A 22,626-nucleotide genomic window follows, 5' to 3' on the forward strand; every position below is an offset into this window, starting at 1 on the left:
CACCCAGCCCTGCAAAAGTCAGCTTGAGCTCCTCCTTCCATCAAGACCAGGGCTGCATTGAGAAGTGGTTGAAGGGGCCCATGTCAGGAACAAAGGTCTGTTCCTTCAGGAAATGCCCCAGGGCAGCCTCTCCCTCATCCCTGCTTTCATTATTTCCTCTCTGTGTACTTTACCACTTGAAACTGCTTCCTCAGCATCACTCCATCAGGTAGCACAGGAAAAGTATGAACAATCAATTACCCCCCCAAATAAATAAATAAACGGTGGCTCTGGGGAAGACAAAATATTGAATCCTGTTCAGATAAATGCAGCATAAATTGGTTTCTGACAACAAATCCAAATAATTGCCCTCCTTCTCCCCCGCCCCTCCCTAAGGCTCCAGGCAAGTCGGAGCAGGTCCTGGGCAAAACAGTGAGGGAGTGGGAAGGACCGCAGCCATTCCATCAACCTGAAGAGAAGACCCCCCAGCTGGGCCTGTTCTTTCTCAGCATCAAAGACCAGGGTCTGAGATGGAGTCAGCAAGCTTTTGGCAAGCCAGCCATTGAGACAGCAAAATATGCTCAGTTTTGTTTTCCTTTTTTGCCGAGAGAAAGGGGATGGGAGGGGAAGGATGAGCTCTTGTCATTTTTATAATGAAGCAGTTGGGCCAGTACTAGCAGGAAGTCCAGACTCTGCCCACCTTGAGCCCTCCCACTATGGAACTGTGTAATCTTCCCAGAAGCTTACTCAATCCAAATTGGAAATCAGCATAGGATCCAAAAACCAGGAGGAGAAAAAGCTGGGAGCGGGAGACAGAGGTCAAGAGCTGGCCTGTGGATGCGCTTTAATGGGACACAGACAACGATGACCAACACAGGTTTAAAAAAACCATTGAAATATCAATGTACGGCTAAAACCACTACAACATTGTAATTAGCCTCCAATTAAAATAAATGAATTAATTTTAAAAAATCATTGAAATAGTTGTCAACATTTAGAAATCAGAAGAACTCAGGATTTCTGGCTTCTCTTGAAAAAGCTAACTCTCTGGCCACACCAGGCCCACAGTCCTGCTGCCCTAGGATGCTGACCCTGGGTGGGGTTCCCCCTGTTCCCCCAGTCTCCACCAACCATTTTGTTCCCCACCCTGAAGCTAAGTGCTAGCTAACATCCATCGCCATCCTCAAGCTGTTTTCCTTACACACCCCTCATTCCATTCATTTCAGATTTCCTGCCTGGCCTCTGCAGGCATCTACATCAGTAGCCCAGACTCATCCTGTTACTGCGGTTCCTTGCTTCTGTCCTCGCCACTTGCCAGCAGTTCCTGAAGGGCCACACAGAGCCCTGGACCTGCCAAAGTCTCTTCCCAATCTGATTCCACCGGAAGCCTCCATGCAGACAAGTCATCTACTCTCGTTCCTTGAAAACGCGTTGCCCCTCCTGCCTCCTTTGCTTGGGTCTCCATACTTTCCCTACTTTTCCTTTAGCCACTAAATGTTAGCCTCACTATCAGTTTTCTATTGCTGCCATAACAATCTGTGGCTTAAACAACACAAATTTATTCCTTGGTGCTTCTGTAGGCCAGATACCCAACATGGGTCGCCAAGGGCTACATTTAAGCTATCAGCAGGGCTATGTTCCTTGCTGATCCCTACCTTTTTTTGCTAGCTGTCAGCTGAGGGTCATTTCTCAGCTTCTAGAGCCCACTCATATTCTTGACACATGGCCTTTCTCTCCCCTCTCCCCTCTCCCCTTTTGTGAAAATATTTTTTTGATGTGGAGCATTTTAAAACTTTTTGATTTTGCTGTAGTATTGCTTCTGTCTCATGTTTTGGTTTTCTGGCCACAAGGCATATGAGATCTTAGCTCCCTGACCAGGGATTGAACCCGTACCCCCTGCATTGAAAGGCAAAGTCTTAACCACTGGACCACCAAGGGAGTCTTAACCACCAGACCACCATGGTAGTCCCCTCTTTCTCCATCTTAGACATCTGACCTCTCTCAAAACTTTGGGCTTTTTTTTTTTTTTTTTGGCCCATCCCTGCAGTGTGCAGGATCTTAGTTTCCCAACCAGGGATCAAACCTGGGTCACAGCAGTTAGAGCCCAACTCCTAACCACTAGGCAACCATGAGACTCTTTTCACACTTTGAATCTCTCCTTTTTCTTCTGTTTCATCCCTCTGACCCAGAAAAGAAATGTTCTCTGCTTTTTAGGACTCATGTCTTTTAGAAATTGGGTAAACCCAGATAATCCAAAATAATCTCAGCACCTCAAGGTCCAAACCCTTACACACATCTGCAAAGACTCTTCTGCCATACAAGGTAACATATTCACAAATTTTGTGGGATTAGGGCATGGACATCTTTGGGGGGGCCATTATTTTTTCTATCTTTCCATTCTATTCTATTTATTTATCTTAGAAGCCAAATTTGTCTTACATGTTCTAAAAAGTCCTTCTTAACAATGTCTCTTCTAAACTACTGTGCTGTGTGACTATGAGACAGTCACGTTAGCTTTCTATTTCTCATTTCCATTGGATCCATGATATGCTGGTAAATTTTTACTAGGTGACTCTTGAGTGTGGGGGAGAAGCCCTGATTTATGGCGTTTGCCAGCTTCTGTGATCTAGTTCTGCATGGCTGATTTTAAGCTACCAATGTGATGTTACCGAATGCAGAATTGGCAAGAGATGTGGACAGCCGACTCTTGTGAGCTAGTGTGAGTCAGCTTCCAGGACTCCACTGCTTGAGTATAAAATGAAGAATTGACTAGCTGATCAAAATATCATTGATGAGTCAATAATTTCTTAGAATAGGGAAAACTTTTGATATCTCTCTGCAAGTGTTTCCCTCTGTGGGGCCGGTGCCATCTCCAGTGTAAATGTTTTAAAGTTAGAAGAACATATCAGAGAACTGATTTTATTAGAAAGGGCTGGGGAAAAACCACCTAGAAAGAGACCCAGAGACCTCTGGTATCTTTTAGCCTCAATGTGATCACAAAATTCCAAATCCAACCAAAAAATGAGTTTGTTTTTAGAAAATGTATTATTTTTTTCTATAAACAAATTCATATTTATTATTATTGTTTTGTGATTTCTGTGAGCACATATTTCCAAGTGAAGGATTCAGATGACCAGCCTCAGAAAAGAATCGTTAGGATATTATACAAAGAACCTTAATAATTTTCTCTTGTACTATGTGCATTAATTTATGATTGTTAAATTTATTGATTTAAGGTAGCCTAAGAAATAATAGCTGCATTTATTGAGCACTTACTGTACAAAGAGCTTCTGTATATTATCTAAGCCCTTATTGGTCCCAACTGGTTGAATAACCAAACAATCTCAGATCACTGGGTGAGAAAAAATAAGTTATTGGGATCCAAAACCCAACCCCTAGCTCCACTGTTCAAGCACATGAACGTCAGCCCTCTAGAGGGACTCAGCAGAGATCTCCATGGGAGCCAGCGGGAGGGTTCAGGCTGGAGCCAAAACCAGCAGGAGCATGCATACTGACAGTGGAGACCAGCCTGCTTCTGAAAGAACCAGTTTCCATGGGCCCACTGACACATGCTCCTTGTATTCATTTGCTGTTGCTTCCAATTACTCAGGGATGTAATGGACTCAGACTGGATCTGGGGCCCTGGCATCTCCAAGGGCATCACTGCTTCTTTCTAAGCCTGCCTTCATCTCTCTTTTCCCTTTCTTGTCCCTGTTCCTAAATCCTTGTGAGATCCCATGCCCTTAAAGTGACAAAAACACATTAACTTCATTCAGAAAACAATTATTGAGCGCCTGCTGTGTGCCGTACACTGGAAGTGCAGAAGTGAGAGAATCACAGGCTCAGCTCCAGTGTCCCCAAGAGTAACATATGCTCACGCTCCATCGCATCTGACTCTGCGACCCCATGGACTGCCATCCTCCAGACTCCATCCATGGACTCCTCCAGGCAAGGATACTGGAGTGGGTTGCCATTTCCTCCCCCGGGGGGATCTTCCTGACTCAGGAATCGTACTGCGTCTCCTGCATTGGGATTCTTTAACACTGACCCACCTAGGAAGCCCCAAGAGTAACACACCAGGGTCTTAAGGTCATAAACTTCAAGATGCCACAGGAATCCTCAGGGTAGCAGCGGATTCCAACTTATAGGGGAAGAAAGCTTCCCCTAGGAGGTCTGTCAAGCCAAGATTTAAAAGAGAAAAGGGTACAGTTTTCCAGGCACCAGAGGTATGGAGACTCTTCTGGCCAGGGAATCACAATTGTAAATAAATGAAGGCATGGGTGTTTCTGTGGCTGGAGCTTAGGGTGGATATGAGGGAAGTGGGATGGTAGTTGGGAACAGAGCAGGGAGGTGAGGAGAAAGCAAGTCGCCAGAGGCCGGTTTAGCAGGGCATCCTGTGTCACATGACTCATCCTGACTTTGTCCTGCAGCCAATTAGGCACCACTGATGAATTCTAAGCGGGTTAGTGGCACAACCAGATCAGCATTTTAGAAGGTGGCTCTCTGGCTCCATGAAGTGTGGATTTGAGGGCTGGGCTGAGAAACCTGGTGGATCAGCTGGTAGAGGATCCACCCGCAATGCAGGAGGCCTGGGTTCAATTCCTGGGTTGGGAAGATCCCCTGGAGAAGGGAAAGACTTCCCACTCCAGCATCCTGGCCTGGAGAATTCCGTAGACCATATAGTGGCAAAGAGTCAGACACAACTGAGTGACTTTCACTTTCACACTAAATTAAAAAAGAAAGAAAACGTGCTTTGGAAAGATGTCAATGTCAGGCAGAGTCTAGAAGATATACATTTTGGAGAAGTGTTCAGAGGTCTGCCTTCCCCTAAAGAGAAATGGATTTTGAAATTATAACTGCACCCTCTATTCAGAATACTGGCAAGTCTATACAGAAAAGAACACCCAAGGATCAAGATCCCACTTCTCTTTCAAGCTTTCTGTTATGTTGAAGGGTGGAGAAACCTTCCAACATGTAAAATGTATGCAGAATTTTATTCAAAAATGTCTAATAAATCAAAGATGTACTTAGAGTAAGAAGCATTACACAGCCCAGGTGACAGCTCTTTGTGAGGCTGGAGAGTCAAGGGGCATACTGTGTTTCTGTAGAGCTGATTGATGGAATGGGAGAGATTGGGGGGAAAATACACTCTCTGCCATAGACAGCCACTGAACAGAGGAGATTTAAAATGAAAGAGGAAAGATCGAAGCCTCAGTGAAAGACTAAAGAAAGGAAAGAAGCACAAATAGATCAGCTGTTGTGTGAAGACCTTGAGGTGTTTAATACTTAATGGGTTGCATTGTGTTTGGAGGGTATACAGTTGTACTGCATCTCAGTGGTTTTACATTTTCCAAACCTTATAGATCACAGGAACCAGAACTACCAATAACCAAAGACCAGGGATCCCTCTGGCAAGAGGGAAAGAGCTCTGGATTTGGAGTCCATGGTGACCCCTTGCCAAAAGAGAGGCTTCTGGCATCTGATCTGGCATGGCTGCCCACTGTCTCTTCACCAATCCATTCACCCATTCAGCCAATGAATAAATACTGACACACCATACCAATGGATGTGAGAGTTGGACTGTGAAGAAGGCTGAGCGCCAAAGAATTGATGCTTTTGAACTGTGGTGTTGGAGAAGACTCTTGAGAGTCCCTTGGACTGCAAGGAGATCCAACCAGTCCATTCTGAAGGAGATCAACCCTGGGATTTCTTTGGCAGAAATGATGCTAAAGCTGAAGCTCCAGTACTTCGGACACCTCATGCGAAGAGTTGACTCATTGGAAAAGACTCTGATGCTGGGAGGGATTGGGAGCAGGAGGAGAAGGGGACAACCCAGGATGCAATGGTTGGATGGCATCACGGACTCAATGGACATGAGTCTGAGTGAACTCTGGGAGTTGGTGATGGACAGGGAGGCCTGGCGTGCTGCGATTCATGGGGTCGCAAAAAGTTGGACACAACTGAGCGACTGAACTGAACTGAACTGATACCAGACTCTGGGGCAGAGGATAAGTTAGGCCAATAAACACGACAGTCACGTGGTCTTCTGGAGAATACTGTGTGTCTGAGATGAATGGAGAATACTGTGTGTCTGAGAAGAACCCACAATGAGGCCAGATCAAACAGTATCTCAGTAAGAATTTCGGCTTTCATTCTAAGTGCAAAAAGAAAATACCCAAGAGTTTTAAGCAGGGGCGTGATGTAATTTAGATTAGGCTTTTCTACAACAGTGGTACGTATATGCTCAGTCATGTCCAACATTTGTGACCCCATGGACTGTATCCCACCAGGCTCTTCTGTCCACAGAATTTTCCACACAAGAATGCTTGAGTGGGTTGCCATTTCCTACTCCAGGGGATCTTCCCAACCCAGGAATCAAACCCTAGTCTAGCATATTCTGCAGTGGTGGTGGATTCTTTACCACTGTGCCACCTGGAAATCCGTTTTCTACAAGACATACTATTATATGGTAGAGAATGAATTTAAGAGGAGTGGGCTGCGACTGCAGGGTCGCTGAGAGTCGGATCCGACTGAGCGACTTCACTTTCACTTTTCACTTTCATGCATTGGAGAAGGAAATGGCAACCCACTCCAGTGTTCTTGCTTGGAGAATCCCAGGGACGGGGGATCCTGGTGGGCTGCCGTCTATAGGGTCGCACAGAGTCGGACACGACTGAAGCGACTTATCAGCAGCAGTAGCAGCAGCAGGAGTGAAGACAGAAAAAGCAGTAAAGGGGCTTTTGCAGGAGATTAGGCAGGAGATCAGGCATGCTTAGACCAGGGTGGGCGGTACTGGAAGGATCTGAGATGCATTCTGGAGGTAGAAACATACTGATGTTTTGGGATTGAGGAAGGAGGGGAAGAGACAAACGCTGATTTCCAAATTTCGAACTTGGAAAGTCATGTGTACACTGAAGCCATTTTCTAAAATGGAGAGGATTGGGAAAAGCTGTTGATTCTTCCTGTCCTCCAACTGGCATTTCTTCGACACCTACTATCTGCTAGGGACTCAACACCTGCTTCTGAGAGAAAGAAGTAAATCTATGTCATGGGTTTATCCAGACTCTTGGTTTGGCGTGACAGACAGAGACCCTTCACGGGTGATGCTGACATTCCACGTGAAATTCAAATCATCAGCGAGACCATGAGTTTCACCAGCCCATTTACTTAACTCCCACTTGTGTTCATCAGATCATAAGGTTAAAAAAAAATTGACCTGGAATTGGTCTTGGGAATTCTTTTTAATTTTTCTTATGGAATTGATTTAAGTATCATGAAAATGATGCCAAATGATCAGGGCTTTCAATTTCCTTTGGCCAACAGGGAGCTTAGCTATCAATTTGTAACTTGGCTTGCTTAATAACTATGTAGAATTTATGGTTCCTATAACAGCATTCTGGTTTTCTCCTTGATATTGATTAGCTCAACTAAACATCTGTCATCGTCTATCCCATGGATCCGGATCAGTGTGCCCATGTTTGTGGGTCCAGCCATCTCTGACTAGACCAAGTATTGACTAGCGATGTTCATTCAGAACTTGACTGGGCCATTCAGGTTTCCTGAATTGGATATTTGAACTGAGGGATATGGGGTAAATTCCCAGTTAATGATGGTAGAAGTGGGTGTTCTAGAGGGTACCACCAGATCCCCAGTTCCCAAATGAAGTCCCCTTTCTCTCAGAGGACAGATATTTGCTGCCAGGGGCTCTCAGCTGAGTTCCTCTCTGAGAGTTACTCTTAACCAGAGTTGCCTTGCCCAAGCTCAGCCCTCTTTCCCAGGGTTCACCCCCATCCCATGACAAGATGGTCCCAGTACAAAGTCCCAGTCCCCTTGGCTCATGGCAGGACAATGCTGAAGGCCATCCCAGCTCCGGAGCAGTTCATGAAATGGGTCTCTGTTGTGACTGCCTTACAGCCCAACCTTTCCCTCTGCCTCCCTCCCGCCTCATGGGTGTTGGTCCTAAGAGTACTTCCCAACAAACTCCCTGCCCACAAATCTCAACATCTCTGTTTCCCAGGAAACCCAACCTAAAACAAATGGCTGCTATTGCTGGTGGCAACAGTGCCATCCCTAAGAATAAGTAATTGTAAGGAAGACGCGAACATGGCAACTGAGGCGATGGGCTACCTCTGCTTTTAGACATGTTGTTTTCATCAATAAGTTCCAATGTGGCTCGGGGTTAAGGGCAAAACCAGCACCCCAAGAGTCTCCAGTCCATGCAGTAGAGTAGGAAGAGCTTCAGACCTGGCTCTGCCTCAAGTTCTGTGACCCTAGGCACTGTGCTTAACCTCTCTGAGTCACTTGAGTTTCTTTATTTGCAAAATGGACCAAATCACCTTGCAGGGTAGTTACACAAACTGTATGAGCTCAAGATTGTAAAAGCACCTGTAACACAAAAACTGCTCCATAAATGCTGGTTTCTTTTCACAAACAAGGTGGGTGGCACCCTAGTATCTTTCAGGTCAGAGAATGGGGTATGTGGTATCAACAAGTTTACAATGACCTGAACATACTAGACCATGGTAGGGGGTGTGAGGTAGACTGGGGGAAAGTTACTGCCCCATGACAAGTTAACAAGCCATCCTCCATCCCTCCAAAAGAGAGTGCCCCTGATAGTGAATAGATCAGGCAGATGTCTTCGGGAACAACAGGAAGGAGCAAGGACATGTCCCTGCAGGATGTCATCTATGATTAGGGATGACCTGAAGAATTTAGCCAAAGATCAGCCACGTGACTCTGAGTGGGGATGGTCCTGGGAATGTAACTCCATGAAGTCGGCACCCGGTCTGTCATCTGGCACATAGTAGGTGCTCAATAACTTCTTGTAGAAGGAATGACAAATGATCTTTAGTCCCCCTCACCCCACAAAGAAGTTCTGATGATTCTGGGATTTGGGAGGAATAATTTCTGAGTAAACACTCTGACTTCCCTCGTAGCCCAGTTGGTAAAGAATCTGCCTGCAATGAAGGGGACCCAGGTTCGATTTCTGGATTGGAGAGATTCCCTGGAGAAGGAAATGGCAACCCACTCCAGTATTCTTGCCTGGAGAATCCCATGGACAGAGGAGCCTGGAGGGCTACAGTCAGTGGGGTTGCAAGAGTCAGACAAAACTTAGCAACTAAACCGCAACCACCAAACACTCTGAGGACAGCAATGTCATCAGCCCGGGGCTCCTCCCACGTTTACCCAAGTGTCTCCATTGTTTCCAGGGCCCCTCCAGTTGTGCAATGCTCTGGCCTCATCTTCAGGGCTCTCTCCTGGGGTCGTAGTCCACAACTATGGTGCTCTTTTTTGTAAATACGGCTTTATTGAAACATAGTCTTGCTGTTGGCATTAGTACCATCATCTCTCAGTGTCTGGGGAGGATTGGTTCTAGGACCCTCTGTGGATAACAAAATCCATAGATGCTCAAGTATCCTATAAAAAATGGTGTAGTAGTTACATAAAACCTACACATATCCTCCTGTATACTCTAAATCATCTTTAGATTGTTTATAATATCGAATATAAATGTTGTTGTTCAGTCACCAAGTCATTTCTAACTCTTCGTGACCTGTGGACTGCAGCATACCAGGCTTCCCTGTCCCTCACCATCTCCTGGAGTTTTCCCAAATTCATATTCATTGAATCGGTGATGCCATCCAACCATTTCAGTGGTTAATACAAACAGCATGCTATATAAATAGCTGTCAGTCAGTCAGTTCAGTCGCTAAGTCGTGTCCAGCTATTTGCAACCCCATGGACTGCAGCATGCCAGGCTTACCTGTCCATCACCAACTCTCGGAACTTGCACAAACCAAATAATTGTAGATGCTATGTAAATATTGATCATTGCTAGCAAACAGCAAATTCAAAATTTGCTTTTTGAAATTGTCTAGAATTTTTTTAAAAAATATTTTTGATCTGTGGTTGGTTGAATCTGCGGATACAGAACCATGGGGAGTGCTGGATGAGTTAGCTGCAGCTGCTTCTGTGTAAAAATGGCAGAACTGAAGATTCAAAACATAAACTGAAAGTCTAGTAAAAAACTAAGATTTTTACTATCTAGCACTTTCAGAAGTTTTTTGACCCCTGTGCTAGAGAGAACAGTAAGACAAGAGTCCTCCCGAGGATACAGTCATTCTGTCCCTGGGTTGGGGATTAGATTCACTGAACACAGGTCCATTCATCTCTGAGGATCTGGGGGCTCAGCAAGTAGCATCCTATGAAAATACTTTTCTGATACTAAAGCCAGTGTGTTTTGCAAAGTCTGCTCTATGCCAGACACTGCATTCAATGCCTTACCTTTATTCTCTCATGTATATTTCACGGTGATGCCATGAGGGAGGAGCCACAGCATCCCTATTTCACAGATGAGGAAACTGAGACTCAGAAAGAGTAAATGATTGGCCCACGGTCCAAAGCAGAGATGTGGCTGAGCCAGAGCTCAGGTCAATTTCAAGTCTGGGCTGCTGTTCTTACCCCCATGCCCGCTACCTCCCCATACTGAAGGCCTAGCAGGAAGAGCTGTTACTTGTAAATAGCAAACATGAAGCAGGTCAGTGCAGGCCCAACAGATATCATGTAACCCAGTCCATCAAAGGCTGGGTCTCCAGCAAGGGCATTTTATGAAGGCTACTTCCCTTAGGGTGGAAGAACCAGCCTGCTAGAGAACCAGAGTCCCAAGGCCTCCCGGGGCAGGACAGACATTCTCACCAGCAACATGTAACCCTACACGTGAGAAAACAGCCCCCAGAGTGCTAGAGAATAGATTGACTTGATCACATCTGAAACCTCCGCCGGGATGAGAGGTGAAGTCTCATGTGTTTGGACTTAAAAAACAGAGATCGCAGATAGGTTTGATTCAACTTCCCCGATAAAGCCATATCACATGATAAACTAGTCCTTTTGTCCCACGAAATTAAAAGGATTAAGCATCTTCTAGAGAATTCTGTCTTTCAGGGCTACAAGCAGAAGTTTATTCGGTTTCACACTGTTGTGATAACAAAACTTTAGGGAACTGAGACAATATGTGGGAGGCCTGCAGTTATTACACAAAGAGCACAATTGTCCACTTTTTGCTTGAGATAAAAGGAAGAGTACATGTCAGGGAAATGAATCCAGATTCTATTAATAAAGGTGAACAACAGACTCACCAGGTCACTTCCTGTTGACACAGGAAGAAAAGCTTCTGATTTGTTTTCTGGGAATCTCTCCACAAAGTCAGAAAGTCACTAGTTCACATGAGGCCTTGGAGGTTAAAAGAAAAGCGTATGTCACGTGGGTGATTCAGTGATTCGACTTGTCTGAAATTTCCATTTCCGCCTTTTACAGTCTGAGCTGATACTATGAAGGCTCCAGCTCTGAGTCTGGAGAGCAGCAACCTCTTTGTGCTCACTACCTCTTTGACCCTTGCTCCATGACCAGATAACCAGTAATGCTGTCTACACCCTACAATGACCCACTTAGCCACTGTCACTACCATCGCCACCTCACAGTCTATGGAAGGCTCCCACTCGCAAAGATTTCTGTCCGATCACCTTGTTTCATTCTTTTCCAGACTTCTTCTTTTCTTCCACTTATTAAAATTAACTTGCTTACCCTTTCATGGTCTGCCTAACTCTCCCTTCAGTTCAGTCAGTTCAGTCGCTCAGTCGTGTCCAACTCTTCCAGCAAGAAAGTTCCTAAGAGCAAAGTTCATGTCTGACTCTCCTGTCCCGGTGCGGCCAACGCTTGCTCACAGCAGATCATCAGTGGGTAACTGATGAATATTCATGTAGTGTCCATGAATAAATTGAAGGATGTTTACAAGTGTGCCAATGCTTTGCCTTTTTTTTTCATACCCTGTTTTCCTTTTCACGTTGAGTTGGCTATGCTATCTATGGTGCCTGGGTTAAAAAGTGTCCAGCTGTCACTGTAAGAAAGTGGTTATTCCTTTCCTCATTCATTCATGGTGTATCTATTGAATGCCTATCACGAGCCAGGCAAGTGCCAGGCATCCCTACCAAGAATCCAATGATGAACAAAACAGAGTGCCTACCACACGAGTTTTCAGTCCAGTGGGGGCGGTAGGGAAACAAATATTAATGGAAGAGTAATATAGCTATGCAATTGCAACCTTGATAAGTGTTGTGAAAGAAAAGCTCACGTAGGGCTTTTGAGGAAATAATGTTTGGGACAGCCCTAGTGGCCCAGTAGATCCCTGATTCGGGAGGATTCCACTGCAGAGCAACAGAGCCCGTGTGCCACAGTACTGAGCCCCCACGCTGCAACTACTGAAGCCCAAGTGTCTAGAATCTGTGCTCCGCAACGAGAGGAGCCGCCACAGTGAGAGGCCGGCACACCACTACAAAGAGTAGCCCCTGCTCCCTGCAACTAGAGAAAACTCGCATAAACCAGCGAAGACCCAGGACAGCCAAAAATAAATAAGTAAATAAAATTAGGTAGAAAAAAATAGTAAAAAAATTTTAGAAAGAAGCAATGTTTGGGCTGACATTGGAAAGTTGGATTAACTAGATGGGTACCTAAATGAATTCACTAAAGAGTGATCAGCATTGGAGTTAGGATGAGAGTTAGGAGTGGAATAAGGCTGGGGCTTCCCCAGTGGCTCAGCAGTAAAGAATCTGTCTGCAACGTGGCAGACTCAGGAGACACGGTTCAATCCGTGGGTCAGGAAGATCACCTGGAGTAGGAAATGGCAGCCCACTCCAGTATTCTTGCCTGGAAATTTCATGGGCAAACGAGCCTAGTGGACTTCGGCCCATAGGATCAAAGAGTCGGATACAAATGAGTGAGCAAGCGAGAAAGATTGGGGATGAATAGGGGAAGATTAGAGATCTTTCCCAGGAAACTGTGCTTGTCTTATAGGGATTCGATGAATGTTGACCAGGATTGAATTGCTGTCTGCCTAAAACAGAGTGGAGAAAACACAAGTGAGCAGAAGACAAATTATGGTTTGTCTTTTTTTAAAATTTGCTCTTTTTCGATGGTTTGCTCTTCAAGGACCATTTTCTCATGACTGGGGCACTGACTTTGGTCTTCTCCTGGGCCCTCCATGACCAGCAACCTGGCTTCTGAAGGTAGAAGCAGCCACACAGGAGTCTAAGTGCATGTCCAAGTAGGGATGGCAGATGGGTGAACAGGTGAGCCAGGTGAGCACCTGCCTTGGTCATCAGCAGGATTTTAGACCCTGGATTTAGGACTCAGATGAGAGGATTCCTGGAGCCCTTGCATAGATTACTGTGGGCAGCTAGGTGTTTACAGAAGCTCACAATGATGCCTATTAAAGAGATCAATTGTATCCAAGAGCACCCATGCTTCACAGGCAACTGTTGCTTTATGGTGCTACCTGCAATCAGTGTAGGTGAAAAAAGAGTGTAAGAAACAATTGGCCCCATATATGAGCACCATGGGCACTTTTTCCCCTCTCTTGATCAAAGAAAGACTCTAATGAAACGGAAAAAAAAAAATAATTAAAAAGTTAAAGCCTTATGTAATGAAATTTAAAAGAAAACTTTGAAGCCAACAAGCAATCGTGGGCAATGCTTCAAAGGGCCTAGAATCAATGTTTGTCAATAGCAGTTTTGCATCCTTTAATTTATCTTTCATGAATATAAAGCGTGATGTTATTAGGAGCCTATCCATGCCTTAATTCTGTTTGCGATTTGATGAATCAGATCTCTATTAACATTCTGCTCGAGTCAACAGTGTCAGAGGCCTGTGGCAGGAGCCTCACTCTGGCCAGGCTTTTATCCTGCAACTGAGATGCTAGTGAACTGTGGGGCCTTCTGCACTGAACTCTTGGTAATCCCCCCCCCCCACCCCCAGGAGCCAGGGGCACTTTATCTCTGCTGCTTTCTTTGGAGACTTTCTCTCCAGAAAAGAAACCAACCCCATGACTCAGCCCAGCCCCAAAGTTACCATTTGTTTAATCAAGATAGTTGGTTTGCAAAACATTAAACATTAAACAGTATTTGATGCCTAGTTAATAATTTGCATCCTCTTCATTTGTTCCTGAATCCTGGGAGACTGACATTCCCCCCTCCCCCCCAAAGGCAGAGACAACAAAAGAAATTGTATTTAGAGCAAAACAAGAGTTCTTAAACTACAAAGATGTTTGCCAGAATGTCTGATCTCCATGTTCTCCTGTTAATGGTTCTGGCGGGAAAGACAGCCTTCGGGGTAAGTGTTCTTTTCAAATATCTGGTGTTGAGAGGCTCTGAGGTTATCAGGAAGACCAGACCAGCTGGGCCAGGAGCAATGAGAAACTTGAGTTGTGAAAGACTGCTGTTGCCAGGTCGAATATGTCCTGATTTCAAGCGCTAATGCAGGTCTTTCGTGTCGGTTGCTATTAAGTGGCCAGTTCTATGAAGCCATGCAATTGACTTGTGCCATCTTGGAGCCGTCTCCATGAACACCTTCCGACTAAGGGGATCGGAGCCAAAAAATCCACTAAGGCAGCGCGTTTTGTCTGATATGAACCCAGAGATCCCTTTGGGAAGCCACTGAAAGCTACCAACTCTTTCTCTGTAGATGCTGACACGCATACGCAGTTCTCCAGCTTCTTTGGGGGACATTAGGGTAAGAATCCCCCTACTTTGACCCTAGTGGAGGATCCTGCTGGCAACAGCTTTCTTAGATGGATTGAATTTGGAGAGAAGCTTCGCAAGCAGGACTTTTTCTCGCATCAACCTGTGACTGTGGCTGTAGTTGACAGGGCACAGAGGTGAGCAAGGGCCTAGGAGGTCGTGGTGAGTGGAGAAGGAAAGTGACATCAGGGGGTCTCACATGGGGGACTCAAGACATTGGGGAGCAGATGAGGTGTGGTGTTATCTGCTCCTGTTTTGTGCCCTTGTAGTCCAAGAGTGTTAGCTGGGTCTGTGGGCATATGAGAGGGGTCCTCACCAGACCTCACACCTCTTAAGTTCCATGCTGGAGGCGGTCTGAGGTGGGAGTGTGGGCTTGGAAGCCAGGGTTTGAATCTCAGCTTTGCCACATTCTGGGTGTGGAACCTTATGCAAATAACATCATCTCTGTGAACCTCAGTTTTCTCTGCTGCAAACCAACTGATAATCTCCCCCAGATTTGTGGAGGGTCGTGACTGATTAAGCGGGGCAATGCATGTGGCTTTCAATAAATGTGAGCTCTTTTCCCTTGAAATTTCCAAAGTGAACATGAGTTCTTTATAAAAATCAAAGAAGGCTCACCTTTGTTAGGGTGGAGGGGGGTGGTGAGTAACGTACAAGAAAGGGATGAGAACTGAAATAACAGTCATCATATTAAATACCTTTGCATTTTATTTCCAGTTTCACTCCATAGAGCTTTTCCTGCAGGAAGCAGATTAGATTCTAGGCTTTCTGATTAGCATGCCTTCAAAACAGCAGCTTCTCCTCCCCTTTTCGTAAATTGTACACGGACACCTACCTTGCTACCATATTAAGCTGCCAATGACTCATCTCGGAAAGAATTTTCTTTTCCACTGATAACTTGTGTGTGTGTGTGTGTGTGTGTGTGTGGTGTGGCTGGAGTGATCAGTCGTTATCAAACCCTCTACATCACTGATTGCTATTGAATGTCTGAGGCTAAGACCCTACAGAAATAGCACAGGTCTAGAGAAAAGTGATGGAAATTATCAGAGACTCACAAAGGGTCCAGGGAAAGTTTCACTCAGAAGAAATTAAATCCTAAAATTTGCAGGCAAGGAAGAGAGTGGATGCAGTCTGTTTGAAGTTCAGCAAAAGATAACGGTCTCCCCAAATTCTTATTTTGCAAGCCCTAGTGAATTTTTAGGGTTAGCAATGAAATTGTAAGTCAATAATGGATAAAAGAGAAAATATGAGAACTAGCCTTTAGGCAACAAGCTTAGTCAATTCCAAAGAGAGGATTCAGGGCTTTGGAATGTTTTCTTACTCCAGATGCCTGCCAGACAGGTGACTGGGAGAGTGGCTTGCATTCCATAGGCCAATACAGAGATACTGGGGAAAGTGGCCAACTCACTCAGATGTTTAGAGAGTCTGAGACATCACCAGGAAGAAAGGAACCACAAAGCCAGATGGACGGGGTGGCTTCTCCTGCCCCAATGTAGGTAAAGTAAGAATAAACTGCCATTTAATGAGAAATCCTGTGTGCCGAGCGCTGTGCTTTTGAGGGATTGGTCCTTGAGTTCTCCAGAAAAAAGAACGAAATAATGCCGTTTGCAGCAACATGGATAGACATAGACATTGTCATACTGAGTGAAATAAGTCAAACAGAGAAGGATAAATAGCATATTGCATCTTTTATACATGGAATCTAAAAAGAAATGATACCAATAAACTGTTTTAACAAACAGCAATAGGCTCACAGACTTAGAGGATGAACTTATGGCTACCAGGGGGAAGAATGGGGAGAAGGGATAGTTAGGGAGTTTGGGATGGACATGTACACACTGCTATATTTAAAATGGATAACCAAGTCCCTACTGGATAGCACAGAGAACTCTGCTCAATGGTATGTGGCAGACTGGATGGGAGGGGAATTTGCGGGGGAATGGGTACACCCGTGTACATGTTTGGCTGAGTCTCTTGTCCACCTGGAACTATCACAGCATTGTTAATCAGCTATACTCCAACACAAAATAAAAAGTTTAAAAAGAAAAGAAAGAAGTACTGTTATTGCTCCCACTTTGCAGATCAGGAAACTGAGGAACGTGTTCTCAAACTAGGAGGTGGCAGAGCTGAGTCTTAGACTATGGCTCGTTTCCATCTGTCAGGATAAGGTCTCTTGCCTGGGGCCCTGGCTAAGGATGAGATTTCTTTGGTCCATACAGCCTCCAGTATTCTTGCCTGGAGAATTCCTTGGACAGAGGAGCCTGGTGGGCTATAGTCTATGAGGTCACAAAGAGTCAGACACAACTGAGTAACTAATTTTAGGGGGGCTTCCCTGGTGATTCACATGGTAAAGAATCTGCCTGCAACGCAGGAGACCCGGGTTTGTTCCCTGGGTCAGGAAGATCCCCTGGAGAAAGGAATGGCAATCCACTCCGGTATTCTTGCATGGGAAATCCCATAGACAGAGGAACATGGCGAGGCTACACTCCATGAGGTCGCCAAAGAGTCAGACACGACTTGGTGACTAAACAACAACATACAGCCTTAGGGGTATGATCCTTCCTATAGGGATGGGGGGCTTTTAGACCAGGGGCCCGTTGCTGGGTAAGGCTTCGGGCACAGATTCCATGTGCCTCTGAAAGTTTAAACAAAAGCAGTTACAGGTCTCTCATTGCTGCCCACTGGAGAGATGCCCCGAAACCCGCCTATGCATTCAGAACATACCACAAATATTATGACGACTTCTCTGTGGGCTCATCTGTAACTTAGGTTTATATTCAGGTATCATGGTCCAAAAAAAAGCGTGGTCAAATATTGCCATAGATTCCAGGGCATCCTTCACAGTGCCTTCCTGGTCTGGTCTAGATTTGTTTTCCCTTGCCTGTCAGTGTTGAACACCTGTCCCCAGCACAGGGGCTGCCCTGGTGGCTCTGTGGTACAGAATGCCTGCCAATGCAAGAGAATCAGGTTCAATCCCTGGGTCGGGAAGATGCCCTGGAGTAGGAAATGGCAACCCACTCCAGTATTCTTGCCTGGGAAATTCCCCGGACAGAGAAGCCTGGTGGGCTATAGTCCGCGGGGGTGCAAAAGAGTTGGACACAACTTAGCGACTAAACGACAACAACGAAATCCCCAGGACATCTCGCGTTGTTATTCCCATTTTCTGAAGGAGAAACAAGCCCAGAGAAGGTGACCTAACTTCCCAGCCAGAACTGAGACGCAGCTCTGTCCTGACTCCTCACCCATCACAGGAGGTTTGCTCGGCTATGTGCATTGTCCCTAGGCTTTGACTTCTTCTCCTGCTGCGATTCTCAGGGTGACTTGGGGAGCCCCTGGGCTCAGCTGTAATGCAATTTGACTTCTTCCAGGGTCAGAAGCTAGAGGACAAAGCTTGTCAGGCTTGCCCTGTTTATCTCAGCTCATCCTCAACAGGAGGCTTTGCAATTAAAATGCATGTTTGCTCCCATTTATTAGCTTTTTAAACCCCAGAATTTAAACTCAAGAACTCTAGGGCTCCAGAATCCTCTTAGGTAGAGAGTCACAAAAATATCTGCACAGACAAGAGGTTGCAAATTTGTGGCTTGGGATACATGTTGCTCACAGCCCATGTTTTATTTGGCAGGTAAAAGTTCAACCTGAAGAGTGTTTTCATTTCCTTTCAATTGCTGGTGACATTTGAGAATCAGGACACTTCATATAATAATACAGATCCCAGCTTTTCCTGAAAATCAGACAGTCTAGTAACACAGGCTTCCATTCTTATATGACACCGAGGGGACAAGGAACTACTGCTTCTGGTATTAGAAACTGAAGACCCCAGGTCCCCCAGGTCCCAGCATGCTCTACTTTTGACACTGTCTCTGTACGATGGGTGTACATTTCCTGTCCAGTTCTACCTTGGAAAGAGAGAGACAAACAAGGAAAGAAACACAGAGAGCAGGCTTGTCTGATTATTGTTCAGAAACACTGGATGCTGAAGTATTAGAGTCAGTTTCGGGTGGTCAAGTACCAGGGCTCCTTGTCTGATTAATTCAAGAATCCATAACCACATGGCCCCCAGGACCAAACAAGGGCTTTGACGAGAAGACACAAACCACCCTTTTCAAAGCCTCAATGCTCCAGAATGTCAGTCTCTTCCAGGCATAGGAGACATCCCTCCTTCATGCTGTAACCCATTCAAAGTCGTATGGAAAAGATAAGTACTGATTTGCACTGCATGTACTTATAGATAAAAAAAACAACAACCTGATCTTAAGCACAAGTCCAACTCATTAGCTTTGGTAGTGTATGCTGGTATTTAGGGAAATCAGGTCGCAGGAAATCATGTGTGTGTAGGCACAGATATATTTATATTTTCAATTCATTAGAGTTTCCTAAATGCAAAAGCAATTCTGCTGTCACAGAGAAACAGCATGGCAGAATATTTGGCAGCCGGGATTTTAAATAAAACATGCTTTTTCTTCATAATTAATATAACAAGGTTTCCTGGCTTAGGACTTGGCAAAGATCCCAGGAAAAATGGGGGGAGGGGGCTGGTGTGACGTGCTTGTGACCCAACGAACAAATTCCAGGAAGAGTTTGTGCTGAGCAAGCTCTCCTCAATCACTTCACAATTTGAAAAAAAAAAACATTTAGCATATTGACAACAATGGCTAATAATCACTGTAGCAAGTATTTATTAAGCTTCTTAAGTCTTTGCTCTGTGTCAGGCATTGTGTGGTTTATATTACCTCATGTATAGCTTCCCCACAGCCCCATGGGGTAAGCACTACTGTCATCCTCATTTTACAGATAACAAACTAAGCTTTAAAGAAATAAAATAATCTGCACAGATGGCTGCCCTGTGAGGTTGCAGAGCTGGGATTCAAACCCAGGACGGCTTGATGATTGTCCCAAATTCATTACTTCCGTGTTAGAGGTTGCTGCGACACGCACTACCCTGAAACGACTGAGACTTTCAATGTGGAATGGGACGTGTCCAGAGGGACAGTGGCCTCAGATTGCAGCTTCAGGCAGGAGGAAAAGTCACTCCCACCTGGAAGCTTCTCCAACAGTCCTTGAAGCTTTTCTTTCCAGCACGAGAGGGATCAAGTCTTGCTAGATGGCTAGCCCGTTAGCTCAGGTCTTTCAAAACTTTAGTCATGAATGAATCCATCTTCAGAAATTTTGCCAAAGCCCGGACTAGTTTCTTAATACTTTCTGTCAACCTGAATAGATTTATTTTGAAAGGAAACTGTCACTACTATAAATTGGAAAGTCAAAGAAAAGGAAACAATGATATTGAATTCCAACTGGCTACAGCTGTCATTCTAAAACTCTAGACAGAACTCTGCTTTCTCCTTGGTAGGAGGGAAGATTAGGAAGAGTGGCTCAGATGGTAAAGAATCTGCCCGCAATGAGATAGACCTGGGTTCGATCCCTGGGTTGGGAAGATCCCCTGGAGAAGGGAATGGCACCCCACTCCAGTATTATTGCCTGGAGAATTCCATGGACAGAGGAGCCTGGTGGGCTACAGTCCATGATCTCACAAAGAGGCAGACATGACTGAGCTACTAACACTTCACTTCAGAGGAGAAGGACTTACCAGCACCACCCCAGTCTGTCTTTGTTATGGGATTGGGAGAGTTTATGGTAAAACTGAGAAGGAAATGGCTTTCTCACGCTATGTTTTGACGTGATGTCTCTCCCTGGCCAGGCACCACCCGAATCAACTTGGATACTAGCAGCAGTTCACATGCCACACCAGGGAAAACACAGACGTAAAGACGGCTTCGGGGATAGAATTGGTTCCCATTTGTGGGAAGTTAGTTTCCTGGGAAAGTGAAAAAAGTGAAAGAGATAGTTGCCCAGTTGCAGCTGACTCTTTATGACCCCGTGGACTGTAGCCTGCCTGCCAGGTTCCTCTGTCCATGGAATTCTCCAGGCAAGATTACTGGAATGGGTTGCCATTCCCTTCTCCAGGGGATCTTCCCAACCCAGGGATCAAATTCAGTTCTCCTGCATTGCAGGTGGATTCCTTATCATCTGAGTCACCAGGGAAGTCCACCTCCCTGGGAAGCCCTGGGCTTTTCCTGAGAACTGACTGGCAGAGGAGGGGAATACCAGGGCTCGTGCCCATGTGGTGGGCCTCAGACACAGGGCCAACCCACTCTTTTGTTTGTTCATTTGCCATTTCAGTGGGCTCCCAAGAGCATGATCGCATCCAGAAATGAGTGTTTTTCTCCAACCTCCTTATACTGGATGGTCTCATGCCCGATCCTTCGGCCCCCTCCCTGCAAGCTCCTGCGATAACCCATTTGCACCAGTATCTCTCACCAAGTGCTTATCAGTTGTGTCCGACTCTTTGCGACCCCATGGACTGTAGCCTATCAGGTTGCTCTGTCCATGGGATTTTCCAGGCAAGAGTGCTGAAGTGGATTGCCACTTCCTTCTCCAGGGGATCTTCCAGACCCAGGAATTGAACCCGGGTCTCCCGCATTGCAGGCAGATGCTTTACCATCTGAGCCACCAGGGAATCCCATGTGAAGAGCAACCGACTGCAAATGCTGTGCAGTCCAGTCCTCAGCTAACTGAGCAGAGGTGCTGTAGGTGGCTCCGGGTCGGGCACAGGTGACTGCCTCAGAGTGAAGGGATCTGGCCTTGACTTCCTCCCTGGCCCAATCCACTCGTGTCCTTTAAGGAGTGCATCATCCCACTGGGCCTGAGCTTCCTCCTGTGCATGTAAAGGGTCTGGGCCAGCTCCTCATCACCTCCTGGCTCATCACTGTGGTCCTATAAGCAGCTTTGCCCAGTCTCCCGAGGAGGAGGACACCCAGAGGGGCCACTGGCTGCTGCTTCTCCTCTGGCCCCAAATTTTCCCATTAGGACCTTCCCTCCTTCCCTCCAGCTCCAGATGAAAGCAAAGCCTCAGTGAGGCCACTGCTAGGATAACATTGCGCATGTGCAATGGATAGATTGTTCATGTGCTAAAGCAAGGATGAGATTTCCTTTGACCACAAAGGAAGGAGTGGCACCACTTCACACCTATCAGAATGCCTGGGACCCTTTTAAAATGACAAATAGCAAGTATTGGTGAGGATGTGAAAAAATCAGAGCTCTCATTTATCGCTGGTGGAAATGTTAAATGATGCAGCCACTGTGGAAGAGCATGGTGGCTTCTTAAAAAGTTAAACATAGAATTACAACGTGATCTAGCAATTCCACTTCTAATATCAACCCCAAAGAATGGAAATTAGGGACTCAAACAGGTACGTGTACACCAATGTTCAGAGCAGCCTTATTCATATAGGCAAAGGATATCACAACCCAAGCGTCCATCAGCAGATGAGTGGATAAACAAACTGTGATATGCCATGGAATACTATTTAGCTATAAAAAGGAGCAAAATTTTGATGTGTGCTACAATATGGATGAAGCTTGAAAATATTATGAATAGTGGTGACATAAAGCCAGTCATAGAAGGACACAGATTGTATGGTTCTACTTACATGAGGTACCTAGAATAGGTAAATTCATAGTGATGAAGTACAGTAAAGGTTACTGAGGGCTTGGAGGAGGAAGGAAGAGTTATTTTTTCATTTTTAATTAATTTCTTTCTTTTTGGCTGTGCTGGGTCTTCGTTGCTGTGCACGGGGTTTCTCTAGTCTTGGCAAGTAGGGGCTTCTCGTTGCGGTGGCTTCTCTTGTTGCAGAACACAGACTATAGCTGCAAAGCCTTCAATAGTTATGGCTCCTGGACTCATTTACGCCAAAGCACGTGGAATCTTTCCAGACCAGGGCTGGAACCAGTGTTCCCTGTATTGCAAGGTGGACTCTTCACCACTGGACCACCAGGGAAGCTCGAGAGTTATTATTTAATGGATACAGAGTTTATATGTTGGGAATGATGAAAAAGTTTTGGCTATAGACAGTGGTGATGGTTACATAATACTGTGAAAGTAATTAATGCCACTTAATGGAATACTTAAAAATGGTTAGAATGAAAAATAGTATGGTGTATATATTTTACAATTTTTAAAAAATGGCTGAGGCTTTGCATAATTGTTCATCTCAGGACATAGCTTATGTTTGCGGCAGGGGCT

The 22,626-nt window shown here is 45.4% G+C and overlaps 1 protein-coding gene across 1 annotated transcript in view; it reads left to right on the plus strand.

Annotated features, from left to right (window-relative positions):
- Positions 1-14,070: 14,070 nt before the first annotated feature.
- HABP2 (hyaluronan binding protein 2) overlaps positions 14,071-22,626 on the plus strand; it is a 34,185-nt gene continuing 25,629 nt past the window's right edge. The window contains exon 1 of the mRNA XM_052661106.1: positions 14,071-14,139. Coding sequence (XP_052517066.1) covers positions 14,071-14,139 — 69 coding nt within the window. The remainder of the gene's footprint in view (positions 14,140-22,626) is intronic.

The sequence above is a fragment of the Budorcas taxicolor genome, chromosome 23 (genome assembly GCF_023091745.1).
Source record: "Budorcas taxicolor isolate Tak-1 chromosome 23, Takin1.1, whole genome shotgun sequence".
Taxonomy (NCBI): domain Eukaryota; kingdom Metazoa; phylum Chordata; class Mammalia; order Artiodactyla; family Bovidae; genus Budorcas; species Budorcas taxicolor.